Source organism: Podarcis raffonei, chromosome 2 (genome assembly GCF_027172205.1).
Source record: "Podarcis raffonei isolate rPodRaf1 chromosome 2, rPodRaf1.pri, whole genome shotgun sequence".
Taxonomy (NCBI): Eukaryota; Metazoa; Chordata; class Lepidosauria; order Squamata; family Lacertidae; genus Podarcis; species Podarcis raffonei.
In genome coordinates, this window is record NC_070603.1 from 98,250,022 (window position 1) to 98,266,472 (window position 16,451).

At 40.3% G+C, this 16,451-nt stretch overlaps 2 protein-coding genes across 8 annotated transcripts in view; both read left to right on the forward strand.

Moving 5' to 3' along the window:
* UBA3 (ubiquitin like modifier activating enzyme 3) overlaps positions 1-12,720 on the forward strand; it is a 16,397-nt gene extending 3,677 nt beyond the window's left edge. For 6 of the 7 annotated variants that reach the window (XM_053378237.1, XM_053378244.1, XM_053378239.1 and 3 more), the window contains 15 exons: positions 1,133-1,213; positions 2,996-3,078; positions 3,859-3,939; positions 5,166-5,209; positions 5,434-5,498; positions 6,100-6,255; positions 6,337-6,439; positions 7,055-7,168; positions 7,390-7,443; positions 8,089-8,125; positions 8,199-8,280; positions 9,684-9,784; positions 10,036-10,099; positions 10,195-10,249; positions 11,519-12,720. In XM_053378237.1, the coding sequence (XP_053234212.1) occupies positions 1,133-1,213; positions 2,996-3,078; positions 3,859-3,939; positions 5,166-5,209; positions 5,434-5,498; positions 6,100-6,255; positions 6,337-6,439; positions 7,055-7,168; positions 7,390-7,443; positions 8,089-8,125; positions 8,199-8,280; positions 9,684-9,784; positions 10,036-10,099; positions 10,195-10,249; positions 11,519-11,607 (1,209 nt within the window). In that variant the 3' untranslated portion in view covers positions 11,608-12,720. Of the gene's footprint in view, positions 1-174; positions 351-1,132; positions 1,214-2,995; positions 3,079-3,858; positions 3,940-5,165; positions 5,210-5,433; positions 5,499-6,099; positions 6,256-6,336; positions 6,440-7,054; positions 7,169-7,389; positions 7,444-8,088; positions 8,126-8,198; positions 8,281-9,683; positions 9,785-10,035; positions 10,100-10,194; positions 10,250-11,518 lie in introns of all 7 variants that reach the window. The other variant, XM_053378242.1, reaches the window with a different exon arrangement.
* Positions 12,721-13,821: 1,101 nt separating this feature from the next.
* TMF1 (TATA element modulatory factor 1) overlaps positions 13,822-16,451 on the forward strand; it is a 40,013-nt gene continuing 37,383 nt past the window's right edge. Inside the window, exon 1 of the mRNA XM_053378246.1 lies at positions 13,822-14,206. Coding sequence (XP_053234221.1) covers positions 14,041-14,206 — 166 coding nt within the window. The 5' untranslated portion in view covers positions 13,822-14,040. The remainder of the gene's footprint in view (positions 14,207-16,451) is intronic.

Here is a 16,451-nt window from a genome sequence, read left to right on the forward strand (position 1 = left end):
ATTAACCAACTAATTTTCTGCATGACTGATGTGGTCTTGCATAAATTATAGTTTGGATGCTAAAAGTCATGTAGGGCACTTGAAGCTTTGATGTGTACAATAAGAAATTTGGCTGTAGTGGACATCATTCAGTATTGCACATGCAAACTTTCCTTCCTATCCTCCCTTGTGCAGCTCCATGCACCCCTACATCTGCTCTAATGGTTCCCCAGACATCTGGAGCTAATTTTGGACATGTGCAAGGGGCTGCAGGAGGGAGGAGAAGGGAAAGTCCTGTCCTTCAACAGAAGTCCATTTGATGGACAGACACCACTGGATTTCAACATGGGAACTATTTGAAGTAAAATTTGGTGAGATAATGATGAATTACCTATTTGTTTTGGGTTTGCCATATATACTTGTTTTAGATTTATGTCATATTTCCTAATTTTATAGCTGAGTTTTAAAATATATGCAGAATACACCTGATGCAGGGGTAATGCCGCCCTAGTTCAGGGGATGGAAAGCAGCTATGGGGCTGTGCACTTAACCCCCCAACCTTGCATGCTATTTCTCCCCACTTGTCTCTACCCAGGCATCATTCTTTGCACCTGACCTTTTTAGTTCTGGCTAAAAGTAATCAGGGAAATACTCCTGTATTCTTCTTGCAGTCCTGTGTATGTTTATGTGGGAGTGAGACCCATAGAATTCCATGCGATCTCCAGTGGGATAGACATAGGTTAACATGTGCACATTGATTAGATGTTGTCTCTGCAGGTGGCAGCAGGCCAGCTGCAGGCAGTGTGTTTCCATAGTCAGATTACGATTGCATAAAGACTTACAACTGGCAGAAATATATATCTGTATAAACCATGTAGTTCAGTGCTGTGCCATTGCAATCTCTGTTCCTGTATACACTTTGATTTAATTTAAAACAAACAACACATATCTTAACAAGCTTGAAATAACTTAAGTAGCAATGCTGGTTTATCTGTACTAATCAAATTTAACTTGAATGGCAAAAGGCAAATTCTGATTTACAATGAACTGTATTTTCACAATTTTGAAATATTTTACTGCATTATAATAAGTTCTGTGATAATATTGGTTATTCTGTTTTCAACAACTGTTTGTCTGTCTTGGTTCTTTGCAGCCCCTTGACTTTCTCTTAAACACGTGTAAAGTTCTAGTTATTGGAGCAGGAGGATTAGGATGTGAACTCCTCAAAAATCTGGTAACAATTTCATTTTTATTTATTGATGGCCTGTGCTGTTCACTGAGAGAATAATCATGTTGCCCAGCTTTTTGCTCTACACGCTGAGAAGTCAAAGGGTTATGTGATTAGTTCGATCCCTTATCCTCATATAAAACATGTTTAACAATCTACTTTAGTAGCTAGATTGTAGCAAGTTTGCATACACAAACTAAAGTACAAAATCACACAGAATCAAATACATGCTCAACACACAGTCAATTCAGTAATCTGCATAAACTTATGAAAAATGAATAATCATCTCAGAGGTACTTCCAATATATTTGGAATACTGTCCTGTTTACTTCTGCAAAGTTTTCTTTAGTTTTGCTGTAAGTTGAGTCTGATGAAGAATAAATCCTGTCCAAAAACAAAGCCAACAAATTATTCTTACTAACAAGACAGCAGGCAATAATGAGGATTTTTAAAAACCTGATTTGCCTCACCAAGGCAGATAATAGATTCATTCCTGATTCTGGAACATCTCCATTAGTTTATGAGCACAATTATGTAGACTGTGCTTCAGCTGTTGTAATAGTAAGAGACAACTCCCAAAATGTACCCATAAACATGTAGGGTGACAGCCAAGAGTAGTGTCCCACTTGTGCAGCAGACTTTTGATTTTTTAAGTGGAATTTACCCTTCCTATGGATACCCTTCAAAGCATATAGGAGCTACAGGGAATTGATGAGGATGGATGTCACCCATAACCTTTAACCATAGGGAGAGCTTTGAATACATTACTGCTATATCTTGTCATCTGCAGATATTTGGACTTAGATGCAGGATGAAAAGACAGTATGACTGGGAAGAAATGGGGGACAAGTGGAAACCATAGTAACTTTACAGAGTTTGCTTTTAGAAGCTATATCTGTTAAGCACAACTTGCTTAACAAATGGTAAATGATAATTTTTCTCTATCATGTGTCCCACTTTGCCTGTCTTCTGAATTAACTTGGACAGTTTCTAAAATTCATTTTGGGATTGGAACATGCTCCCTTTGATGCAGTTTTCAGCTGATATACCCCCACACTCCTTAAAGGTTACTGATAAATATATGTGCATTGGTTAAAATACTGCACAAAAATGGAATCTTTCACAAAAGAACCAGTTAAATTAAGCAATCTTATCTTTTCTCACTCCGATATGATTACTGCACAGATGTACTGTGTACATTTGGTAACTTTTAAAGGAAAAGTATAGATGCTGGCTGTTAACTGGTAATCTGCTTAAGAAGAAGAAAGTTTGGAACTCTTTGAAGAAAGCAGTTATATCCTACAAACAAAATTGACAAATTTGCAATTACCACATCCAGAGTCAGGTTAGAAGAGGAAGAATTTCATAAGCATCTCTGATTGTCACATTTGCAAACAAGATATGTGACTACTGATTTTTCACCCAGTAATTCGTTTAAAATGACTTGTACTAGTCAGTTTGTACGAAGAATTTTCTTAGGGGGTTTTCTATAAAGAATATCTCATGGTTATGCAATGGTGGCTGGTGGGCCTGTGCTGCATAAGGTTTACCTTCTGTGGCATATATATCATCCAATTTGTATGTTTTTGTGTGTGTGTGTGTGTGTGCGCGCGCGTGCGCGCGTGCACACACACACACCACTGCCCTAAGTGTGGACAATCTTAATGATAGATTTGCAGCCCCTTCAAGTACTTCCATTTTTCAGAAGCAGTAAATATGTCCAAACATTTCTAATAGTGAAAAGATGTTGTTGTTTTTATTGTAACCCTGATCTCTTTATGTCTTCAGGCGTTGTCTGGTTTTAGGCAGATTCATGTCATTGACATGGACACCATTGATGTATCTAACCTGAATAGGCAATTTTTGTTTCGGTAAGTCATACATTTCCTATTGAGAATAAACTGCAAACTCTGGCTCTCATTTTCAAGAAAACTTCATTTATTTCAGTAAGATTTCCTTTAAAACAGAATTCAGGGAGTTGAATATTTTTTCAATAAACATGTATGCTGTGGCATTCCTAATGGTAAATTAGCATTTCACTCTTACCCCACTAACTTTCCAAATAAAGTCTGCTTGCTTTAGTGCTCACTTACTACTGCTATCACTTGCCTGCTTCTCTCCCTGCCTCTTCCCTCTGACTTACCACTATAGCATGTTTTTCCTTTAAAAGAAAAAAACAACAACACACACATTTCAACCTTGTGGTGATTTCAAATATGGGAGACAGCAAGAGAAACACTGTGGGGCTGTGTGTCAGGACTAGTCTCCCATCTGTCAAATAGTTGTATCTGAGATGGAGCTTGTGAAAAAAACCCCACTGCTGATTATATGGCATTTTTACAAATAAGAATCCACGATCTCAAGTGCCCCTTTCTGCATACCACATTCACATATGTGTGCTTTGTTATTATTTTTTCACACCAGTTGCTTGTTCTGAAGCCACTTCTGAATTTTCCATACCAGTGGATGGAGATACCTTTGAAAAATGGGAACTGAGATCCTTGACTTACTGTGTAGTCCTCTGAATCATGCCTTTCCTGCTTTAAACTAGCATTGCAACAGAGGTTGTAGTTAACCTCCCATGATTCTGTGTAAGGCAAAATGGATAATCCTAACAGATTCAGTTTCCTAACAAATATTGTTTTTTGCAGACCTAAAGATGTTGGACGGCCAAAAGCAGAAGTTGCTGCTGAATTTCTAAACAGCCGAATTCCCAATTGCGCTGTTGTACCGTATCCTTTTATGAAGAAAAGGATTCAATTTATTCACATGTCCACAGTCACCTGCATTTCCCCCCCTTTTCCTTTTTGGTGTGGCTTGCTTTAGTCCATAGATTAATCATTGAATAAAATAGCCTAATGGGTTTCTTCAGAAATATCAAAAGCACCAAATGTTTCCAGAGTTGGATAGCAGTCCCCTTGCCTTACTTTACCATCAAAACCATTTTGCAGCGTTAGTTGAAGTTCAATGATTTCCTGCCCCTGCCACCCAACCTTCAACATGAATATGCATTGTGTGTTCTTTAAACTGGTTTTTGTAGACATGCTATCCTTCTGAGTGCATGTGTGGATTGTGTTTTTATTTACCGTATATATTAGCTGGCATTTTCAATTTCTGCCTGATAGACGATAAAACAATTAAAAACATAGTGGATATTGATTATCATTTCAGTGATAATGTATAATAATGCTGTCTTTGAAATCTGAGTTTATGTACAAAGTTGACAGTGAAACCTAAGACTACAAGTGTCTTAGCAGTAAATCTTTCTAAAATGCCCTCTGAGGGTTCGGTGATACAAAAGCCTGTTTTGCCTGTTCACAGATGTTGGCACACTGGAACTCCTTGAACTGGCCATGTTTCTAATGCAGTGCATAAAACTTACTGCATTTTTAATTTAAATGCAGTTCCTACATTAGCTTGAGTATTCAGAAAATGGATCCGTTATGCTTATTCATCCACATCACCTACACTTGTGTGTACACAGATGCTGAGAGAGATGTACCAGGTATGGGTTTTCCCCTGATTTTAGGCTTCATCTGTCCCAGCTTGGATGCAGTAATATCATCTTAAGTCTACAGAGAATTTAGAGCCATTGTGGGATGGGAAAAAGTTGCCTGCTGGATCAGATCAAAAAAGCCTATTTAGTTCAGTGTCCTCTTTCCCACAGTGATCAATGAGATGGCTATGGAAAAGGTACAAGTGTGACATCAGTTCTCCTCCAGTGGTGTTGGAACAATCAGTAAACAGACAGGCTCATTCCAAAAAAAAGGTGTTGTCATTAGTCTAATTTTTAAATAACTCTTCAAGCTATTCTTAAAGAGACAATTTTGAGGAAGTTAGGAGCCATAGTAAGGCATTTTGTGTTGGACAGTGGCGTGCATACCAAATTAGGCAAGGGCATTTGTGTTTTGGCCAAGTAACTGCCACAAGAGAATTCCTTTACTGTATATCTTTTCAGACATTACAAAAAAATTCAAGATCTAGACGACACTTTCTATAGACGTAAGTAACTAAGTGTTCTATTGTGAAAATAATGACTTGTGGGTACCCCCCAATCAGTTAAAGAACATTATTATTCTTTCCTTTAAAGGAAGGAGAAAATGCAACAAACAGAAAGCTCAGCTAGCAAACTGTCTTTGTGTAGAAACAATAGAAAAATATGCTAACAATACTGAAAAGCGAGGGAAGTATCAAGTGTGCATAACAATATTTATGTTTTCTTTCAGAATTTCATATAATTGTATGTGGCTTGGATTCAATAATTGCAAGAAGATGGATAAATGGCATGCTGGTAAATACCTAGGAAGTAAAGTTACTCAGTTGTTGCAAAATATAGGCACTATTAAGTCGTGTACTGCTGAAACCCTCCCTGAATGTGGGACTTGTTTTGAGACTAGAGGGAGGATTGTCACCAATAGTGTCTGTGAAAATTGATTTTGCTTTTGCGGTATGTGCATTTGCAATATGTTGCTCTTCAACTTCATATTGGATGTGGTAAACAAAAGGGAGAACACTTGAAATGCAAAGCATGGCTCTCTGCAGCTGTAGCCTTTTAATAAAGCCCTGCTGCTTATGAAGGTCTCGTATTTCAGTTGTGACAGAAAGTTTCATGGCTATCTGTGCTCTCAGGCTCCTGAAATATGCCCATAAATGAGTTGCGCAGAAATAATTTTGAGCTGATTTCGGAAGTTGAGGTACTTTAATGAGGACTGCCACCATTTTCCACAGAACAAAAAAAATGCAGGACAGTTAATGAAGCAGTTATTTCAGGCAACTCAGGTTCAGCAAGTCCTGTTAAATAATACCCTAAGGACTGTTCAGTTTGGATATTATGAAGGGTGAGGGTTGAGGTTAGAGGAAATGGACTTAATGCTCTTCTTTGCTCTCCTTAGATTTCACTTTTAAACCATGAAAATGGGGTGTTGGATCCAAGTTCCATTATACCTTTGATTGATGGAGGAACTGAAGGCTTTAAAGGAAATGCTCGCGTGATTATTCCTGGCATGACAGCTTGTATTGAATGTACACTTGAACTTTATCCACCACAGGTAACTAAATAGAACAAATACTTTATAGCCAGGCATGCCACTTCAACATTCATGTTGAAACACCTTATCCATTCTCTCTAGGTAAATTTTCCTATGTGTACAATTGCTTCAATGCCTCGGCTACCAGAACATTGCATTGAATATGTCAGGATACTGCAGTGGCCCAAGGAACAACCTTTTGGAGGTAATCAATAAACTACCGTTGAACCTTTGTCAAAACGGAAAGCTGAATAACATAATAATCCTAGCATATTTTATTTCACTTGTTTTGTGCAATTTGACTTAGGAGTCATGATTGAGTTCCTCTTACTTCTGGCTATTATTTTTTATGATTCTCTTATTTATATTTCTTTTTTTAGAAATCACATTTTCACAATAAACCTATCCCTTTGCAAATTTCATAGTAGTCACGTCTCTCTTTTTGAGACTCCACCCAAGCAAGTTATTATTTAAAAAATGGTATACAGTCATACTTCATGTTACGTTTGCTTCATGTTATGTTCTTTTAGGTTACGTCCTGTGGCAACCTGGAAGTACCGGAAAGGGTTACTTCTGGGTTTCACTGCTTGCACATGTGCAGAAGTGCTAAATTGCACTTTGTGCATGTGCACAAGCACCAAATCGCGCCGCGCACCTGCGCAGATACGGCGCTTCAGGTTGCGCTCTTTTCATGTTGCAAACGGGCCTCCGGAATGGATCCCGTTCACAACCCAAGGTACTACTGTAATTTGCAGTTATGAAGAACCATTTCATGCTTAAGTTGTAAAAATCATACTTCTTTTTTTCCCCTTTTTTGCAGAAGGTGTTGCTTTAGATGGAGATGATCCTGAGCACATACAGTGGATTTTTGAAAAGTCTTTAGAAAGGGCAGCACAGTTTAATATTAAAGGTCTTTCCTACAGGCTCACACAAGGTATGATACAGCAGAAGCCATCTGTTCAATGGGTCCTTTTTGGTCTTTGGGAAACCATAATGATAAGCAATACATGTCTAGCTATAGTTTGCCCTAGTCTATGTTGGTTGAGGTAGTGACCATACTACAACAAAATACTGTAGATACTTTCCTTGAATTATGTTTCCAACTGTTAAAAGTAGAAATAACATAAGTTTGTGGTGCTGCTTCTCTCAATGCAGGGGTTGTAAAGCGGATCATTCCAGCTGTAGCTTCTACAAATGCTGTCATCGCAGGTACAGTAATGCAATTTTAAAAAACTTGTTTCCAATTACATCTGTAAGAACAGTATTGGAGATCTAAGCTGAAAGCCATGTCTTCCTGTTCTCCTTACGTATTTAGGCTGAATGTAACGAACTAGCTTAAATATACGGGGGGGGGGGGGACTTGACAGAGCAATCCTATGGATATCTTCCCAGTAGTAAGTCTAATTAAGGACAGTTATACTGTCTCCCTAGTAAATATATATAAGATTGCAGCCTATGAGTGCAGCCCTTGGCAAAATTATTAGTAAATCACATTGAAATAACCAATATATTTACCTCAAATAAACTTTAAATTAAACTGCTAGAAGGAAATTTGGCACACCTGTCTAGCAATATTTCTAAGGTTCTGAATCTTTAGGAAGGCACCTTCAGGTGGGAGTTATAGGTAAGTCAGAATCTGGCAATAAAGGGTTTAATATTCTGACTGCATTTAATTCCATGTAGTAATTCTAGATTTGCTTCAGATAATTACATTTCACCATATACTTTAGCTTCTAGAAGACTTTGAACACAAAACCTGCTGATTCTTTTCCTTGTTCCTTAAGTAAAATGTTTGATCCGTACTTTCCTCTAATTTTCAAGTAATTTTAGTTGTTTATCTCTTTCTTTTTCTAGCTGTATGTGCCACTGAAGTCTTTAAATTAGCCACAAGGTAACGTGTTTCTGAATTAAAACATTTTTAGGACACTTGTTGCTTATGAATGCTAACAGATTTTTCATTACAGTGCATACATGCCTCTGAACAACTATTTGGTATTCAATGATGTAGATGGACTGTACACATACACATTTGAAGCCGAAAAGAAGGTTGGTATTGCCACATAATTTTTTCTTAGCTGTTCGTTATTGAGTGCTTGGGTCATAATGGAACTTCTCTCGCCGAAAATATAAAACTAAAACTTTGTAAACTAAGCAACTATCTGACGCTCCCATGCTCACTCAAGTTGCTCGTGGTAGATATAACCTTGTTCATGGTGTTCAGGTTTCACATACCTTAGGAAGCATTTTCTCCTTATGAAACTCCTGGCTATTATAGTACATGGGAGAGACCCTGCTCCATGCATATGCTTAGAAAATAAAACCTGGACTTCCTTGATAATAGGATTTCTTCAACTGTAGAAGAAAGAGGCCCACCAGACACTTGTTTTAAGGACATATAAATTTTTAAAAAGCATTTATGAGTTAACCTGAAAAAAAGAGAGACTTCAGCAAGTGTTTGTCTTTATGAAATCAACACGCAAGGGAGGAGACTAGGTACAAGTGCACTAGTTCCATCACTGTCTCTGCAAGTTGGAAGACTAGAGTTTCCACAAATCTGTGCCGTAGAACAGGCTCCCACTGCAGACATTTTCATTCAATTTCATAGAAAAGAGTGGAGACGATAATGTGTGGACTGGGGAAGAAGCTACATTTTCCATCCTCATGCTTGCCCCTCACTTCTTGATTTAATGCAGATGACCACCTGAGGATGAATTTTAAGTGGGAAATTGGATTTGTGTGTGGGACTCTATTTTTTATATGTTGTTTATTATTTGTATTTCTTGAAGGAAAAAAAGAGGATGAATGTCTTTGTAATAAATAAAGCTAGTTTATTTTGTCATTTGAACACCCCTCCTCTCCCATTTGTCTCTTCCCTGCTATTGGAAGCAAAGTACTTGAGTAGAATCATTCTATTGCTGAATGATGACTTCACACCTCGCCTGTCAAACAATCACTATTAATATAATAATATATTTTTTGGTTTGAATCTGATGCACTAGCATTGATTCTTGATTTATTCCACGTATACTGTTAGGTTTTTTTAAAAATATATTTAGGATGTCAGTTCTTTCTTTTAAAGAAAACATATTTGAATGAACTCTGAGGGCAAACACCCCCCCTTTTTTTGAAAGGGAGACTTGAATTCAGGGATAAGCCACTGTTTTATTTTTTACTACAGAAGGAATGTTCAAATCATTGAACTACTAGGCATTTTATATTTGATGACATAACTCAGTAATACTGCAGAAATGTCTTAAATGTTCATATTCATCTTTTAAAAAACTGCACTAAACTGCAGGCCAGTACCTACTAACTCCAATGAAAGCATAAATTTTCATTTGCAAATAATTCCTTGTATACTTTAGATGAGATTTTGAGAACTTGAATTAAATTACAGTGATTAATTTAAATTTTAAACCATGTTGACTATTTCATTTACTGCTTTGTAGGAGAACTGTCTGGCTTGCAGTCAGCTCCCTCAAAACATAGAATTTTCTCCGTCAGCTAAACTTCAGGAAGTCTTGGATTATTTAACAAATAGTGCTTCATTGTAAGTATTAAATTAATATGGTATGATCTATGGGTAGTATTCAACATTAGTCCTACTCAAGAGTAGACCCACTGGCATTAATGGGCATTACTAACTTAGGCTCATTAATTTCATGGTGTCTACTCTGAGTAGGAGTTTGATTAATACAACCCTAATACAACCCTATAGCTTGCTGAATACACATTCTTAGCAGATTAAGGATGGTGATATTTGTTTCCAAAAAAATATTACTGGTTGTTTCTTTTCCACAGGCAAATGAAATCTCCTGCAATAACAGCCACCATGTATGGAAAAAATAAAACCCTTTATATACAGGTGACTAATACATACTTATAATTTATTTGTGTGTGTTTGTGTGTGTGTATTTATTTAAGCAAAAAATAACACTGTTTATGTCCTCTTTTTCCCAGTCAGTAGCTTCTATTGAAGAACGAACAAGGCCGAATCTTTCAAAGACTTTAAAAGGTATTATAAACCTTGAAATATTGCTTAGGGGATATAAAGCTTAATGAAGCAAATAGACTTTGTACAACGTCAGGTGTATCTGTATGTTGATACAGTATATAGGAGGTGGGTGGAAACTTGAATTAATAGTTCCCCAAAAGTTTCTTCCATGCATAGTTAAGTTTCAAGGGACAAAAGCAAAGACTTTGAGATGTGCAACTCTTAAAATCTGTGCATAAAGGTGCTGATTCCTGCCTTCCTACACTAGTTTTCATGAAAATAAGAAACATAAAGATTATTCTTTCTTTCAATGTTAGCTGATTGTTCTTTTGAGTAAAGCTGTAATATAACTGCCATTCTAACCATAAGAACCACTGGAAATAAAAACATACTCAGAGTCCAAAATGCTGTTGGGTGTGCAGAATAATTTGTTCATTTCTTTGGACACTGGTCCAAATTAATAGCTGTACAGTGGTGCCTCGCAAGACGAACGCCTCGCAAAACGAAAAACTCGCAAGACGAAAGAGTTTTCCGTTTTGGAGGTGCTTCGCAAAACGAATTTCCCTATGGGCTTGCTTCGCAAGAAGAAATCCCATAGGGAAATCTCCGCCGGCCTTCAGAAGAGGTCCTGGACCTCTTCTGAAGGCCGGCGGGGGGCAAAAGCCAGCATTTTAAAAGCCCCTGGGACAGCGGAGAAAGCTTCGCTGCCGCCCGCCAGCTTTTTAAAATCTCCCCGGGACAGCGGAGAAGTCTCCGCTGTCCTGGGACCTTTTAAAAAGCTGGCAGTCGGGAGGAAAGCCCTCCTGTCCCCGGAGCTTGCGGGGTGGGAGGTGGGGAGAAGGGCTTTTCTTCCCACCGCCAGCCTTCAGAACAGCCTTCTGAAGGTTGGCGGTGGGAAGAAAAGCCCTTGTCCCCCCCCCCCCCAGCCTTCAGAAGAGGTCGGGGGACAGACTGTCCCCGGACCTGGTCTGAAGGCGGTTTCCATAGGAACGCATTGATTGATTTTCAATGCATTCCTATGGGAAACCGTGCTTCACAAGACGAAAAACTCGCAAGAAGAAAAAACTTGCAGAACGAATTAATTTCGTCTTGCGAGGCACCACTGTAATGTTTTCACACCAATACCTGGGCAATTATTTTCCTAAAAGCAAAATAATCATTTTTACTATTTTGTCTCATAACAGAAAATGTTTTATTTCCTAATGTTCTGAGTCAATTGTCAGTTGCATATTTTCCATACATGCATAGAAGTGACTGAAATGCTGTGCTTATAACTTTTTCTTGATACAGAGCTTGGACTTGTTGATGGCCAAGAACTTGCAGTTGCAGATGTCACTACACCACAGACTGTGCTCTTCAAACTTCATTTTACTACTTGATATAAATGCAAGTGTTGTAAACATGCACTGAAAAAAATCTTGCACACCTTGTAGAACTACCATTGTGCACTAAGAGGAGGGAAGATGAAACAGCCAGACCTTATCCCTGTTAATACAAGCATTGATGGAAGTTAGTTTATCCAGGATAAATTGCTCTTATTTTAGAACTGTCTTTGCAAACCAATATTTGGTTGATGTTATCTGTATAAAAGCTCACTCATGTACAGAAATCTGATGTGTATAGCAAGCAATAACTTTTTCAATTTGTAATCACTCTAAAAAATGTCAATACCCCTTTGTGCATGTGGAAATGTCATGATGGTCAATGCAATAGTTCTTGAAGCACCTATGAAGTCTCTGAATGTACATAAATAACAAAGATTTTAAATTACATTTTAGTATCTATGTAACAGTTCTTAGACTGAGGCATTGGGCTGGCTAAACCAAAGTTTAGTATTACAAGAATGAGCATGGGTGAGCCTCACGTTTGTGCTCCCGTTTCTTCTTTAGTTCAGCTCCAAGGAAGAGTTGAAAAGCTTTTGTTTCTGTTTTAGATGAATCACAATTTACTGTGCTCTCCAAAACCCGGAAAAATTGCATTTATCTGAAATATGGTTAGTGGAAATCAGCCAAATTCAAGCCATAGTTTATGAAGCTGACATGTTTTCATTTACCATAGCTACAATTAACCACTTTTTGGGATTCAGATGTACTAAACTAATCTAAAACAAAGGCATAAAGTTCTGATCACTTGGACACCCCAGAGAAGAGAGAGAACACAAGCTTGAGGTTTGCTGTGCTTTGTATTCTATTGCTAAGCCATGGTTTTGCATTACTTGTGAAGTGGACTTAACAGACAGAGGGAAATATATATACAGCCCAATTCTTTATTTAATATGTCTTTAAGAAACTGACAGATATTAAGGATTGCCAAAAGTTAATGTATTTTTTTTCAAAATATGGAAATATTGTTCTTAAATCACCACCTGTTGATAAAAATTAAATACTTCATTTGTATATTTGCAAGTATTAGCGGCTACTATGCATGGTGTTGCCCACTAATATTCAGGGTTGATGTTAGGATATTTATTAATAAAAAATTATATAAACATACATGTTTGCGAGACATAAAGTATCTGTTGTAAGCACAACTACAAAAAGTGTCAAATTTTTAAAAAACTACCAAAGACCTCCCTAAATATAAATAATAAATAAGGTGAAAAAATCTTTTTTAATAATTCCAGTGGCACCTTGAAAATCAACTAAATATAAGCTTTCAAGGTATGAGCTCTCTCTCTCTCTCTCTCTCTCTGTGTGTGTGTGTGTGTGTGTGTGTGTGTGTGTGTGTATTTAGACTCCCTAAATAGAGTCAAGGATTTAGCAAACAGATATTACATGCATTCAGATTTACCTAGGCCTAAGCTCCATAGAAGTTTACTGAGAAGCCAGCCCCATTAACATGTATAAAAGCTTGTACACTTGCTCCCCCCCCCCCCAATTCTTCAAGGCCAACAATGTTCCCAAACCACCACCACTTCTGAGTACTAAATCACGTGCAGAAAATTTGGCTGAAAGTCAAAAGACTATTCACTGTTTTACATCTTCTGTCAAGGAAGAATTACACAAGGGGTCTACTCTTTAATGTCTGAGCAGCTGCACTTTTCTGGGCTGAAAGGTTCGATTTTAAATTGTAAGTCAACCGAAATTCTGGAATTATTGTGGCTGGATAACGTGTAAACGGGTCTCTTTCCAGAACATGATAATTTAGGATTAATTCAAATAAGGCTTCGAGGAAAATGTTCATAAAAGAATGGCCCATTTCTGTTTTGCCATTGGAAACCGACCAGTTTGGCTTTTCCGAAGCGCGATTTCCTGCAGGAAATGTTAAGAGGGCAGGGTGCAATAAGCGGCGACCGACGCCAAATCGCTTTTAAAATACCTATTAAATAAGGCATATTTTATGAGTTTCGATCAGAGCTACGAGCAGCCAATGGGAAGCGACAATTACGTATTAGGGGCGGGGAAACCAGGTGCCTCGCCCGTCGCTACGACGACGTTGGCGGCGCGACGTCACCAGGAAGCGAGGGGGCCGCTCCCCATAATGACTGACGCTCCGGGGAAGCTATGGCAACGCAGGCCCGGCGTCACGTGAGCGAGGGCGCCGGCTTGTTTTGCTACGTGGAAGGCGGAAGGGCTTTGGCGCATGCGCGGGCTGGTTTGCGGGAGGAGCGTGCCGTCGGCGTTCCTGCCTGGCGAGCTGCCTTATCCGGGTTCACCGTCGCTTCTCTCATGGCGGTCGGTGTACTGCGGGGCTTCGGCTGCAGCAGCTGCGGCTAGAGGAAGGGGGAGCGGGAGGGAGGAGGAAAGGGAGCGCGCCGGTCGTGAGCCGTGGCGGGGGCCGGAGCAGCAACGGCGTCGGGGGCGGCGTCGGCGATGAGTTGGTTCAACGCCTCTCAGCTCTCGACCTTCGCCAAGCAGGCTCTGTCTCAGGCGCAGAAGTCCATCGACCGGGTGCTGGACATCCAGGCCGAGGAGGAGGAGGAGGAAGGCGGCGAAGCGGCGCAGGGCGGAAGCGCCCCGTCCCGACCGCGAGAGGCGGGTAGGTGGAGCCGCGGGGAGGACTCGCCTCAGACCCCGCAGCCCTTCAGGAGAGGCGGGCGGCTGAGGGAATCACCGAACACCACCCCCTGCCTCGTCCGCAGCCGCCCGTGGTTGTGGTCAAGCGAGGAGGGTCTCTGCACCGGCCCTGACTGGCGTGGCCAGTCCTTTTCCTCGCCTCGGGTTTATTTGGTTTTATTTTCTCCTCCACCCCGCTCCCAAACCACCCTCCGGCAGCGGTTCTCAACCTGTGGGTCCCCAGATGTTGTTGGACTACAACGCCCATCATCCCTGACCACTGGTCATGTTGGCAAGGAATGATGGGAGTTGTAGTCCAACAACATCTGGGGACCCACAGGTTGAGAAACACTGCCTGGTGCTTTTCAGAGGCTTTGGCTAAGATTCAGGGATGGGGCAGGAATTATTGGGTTGTGTGTGTGTGTAGGTTATATTGTTTAGGGGTACTCTCATTTTGACTCAAGAAAATCACCATTTTATAGTTCGAATTGGGAAAATAAATACAGTAAATGGACAAAACTGGATTCACAAACTGTTTAGGGGTATGCGTACCACCAGAAAAAAGCACTGTAAATTATTATTATTATTATTGCCCTCCAGTGCATGTTCGCTTTTTTGAGTAAGCTCCACCAGATTGCAATGACACGTTCTGCATAAGTAGGACGGTGCTGCAAGTTGTCCTCCATAAAACAATATTTGCTGTTTTTCCAATATGCCTGCATATTCATATAATCTATAAATTTTCCTTTGTAAGTAACAGACATAGTAGTGTCATAAAATAAAAAGATACGACCTCACATTGTTGCATCTATACATGCCCATCCTCTCAGTCTTGGTTCCACTCTCCCACTTCTCTCTTGACGGAAAAACGTAAAAGGCGGATCTACACGGATCCTCGTGAATTCATATGATTTTTTCATTCAAATTAAATAAAACCACCATGATACTGTAGACCATGTCTTACTCTGTAGAAAGCATCAAAAAAATCACGCACCCACTGTTTCGGGGGGGCGCAGGGGCGCAAAAACATGGTTAAAAAACACGGATCCTCATGGATCCTCATGATTTTTCCACTAGATCAGCCCAAACTCACCATCAGATCAAAGATCATGGCCATGGGCACAGCATCCACCACAAAAATCACGGATCCACGGCTTCCTGGCGAAACCGTGGCCCAAAAACGTGGTTTTGAAGCACGGATCTTCATGGATCCACACGCTTTTTGCATCGGGCCAACCCAAACTCACCGTCAAATCACACATCATTCCCAGTGGCACAACCTGCACCACAAAAATCACGGATCCTCGGCTTCCTGGCCACTCCATGGCTCAAAAACGTGGTTTTGAAGCACGGATCCTCATGGATCCTCACACTTTTTGCATTGGGCCAACCCAAACTCACCGTCAAATCACACATGATGTCCGGAGGCACAGCCTGCACCACAAAAAACACGGATCCACGGCTTCCTGGCCACTCCATGGCCCAAAAACGTGGTTTTCAAGCACGGATCCTCATGGATCCTCACGCTTTTTGCATTGGGAAAACCCAAACTCACTGTCAGATCACACATCATGGCCAGGGGCACAGCTTACACCACAAAAAACTCAGATCCACGGCTTCCTGGACACTCCATGGCCCAAAAACGTGGTTTTCAAGCACGGATCCTCATGGATCCTCACGCTTTTTGCATTGGGACAACCCAAAGTCACTGTCAAATCACACATCATGGCCAGGGGCACAGCTTACACCACAAAAAACTCAGATCCACGGCTTCCTGGACACTCCATGGCCCAAAAACGTGGTTTTCAAGCACGGATCCTCATGGATCCTCACGCTTTTTGCATTGGGACAACCCAAACTCACTGTCAAATCACACATCATGTCCAGGGGTACAGCATCCACCACAAAAAACTCGGAGCCACGGCTTCCTGGCCACTCCATGGCCCAAAAACGTGGTTTTCAAGCACGGATCCTCATGGATCCTCACACTTTTTGCATTGGGACAACCCAAACTCACTGTCAAATCACATATCATGGCCAGGGGCACAGCCTGCACCACAAAAATTACGGATCCACGGCTTCCTGGCCACTCCATGGCCCAAAAACGTGGTTTTCAAGCATGGATCCTCATGGATCCTCACGCTTTTTGCATTGGGCCAACCCAAACTCACCGTCAAATCACACATGATTTCCAGGGGCACAGCCTGCACCACAAAAATCACGGATCC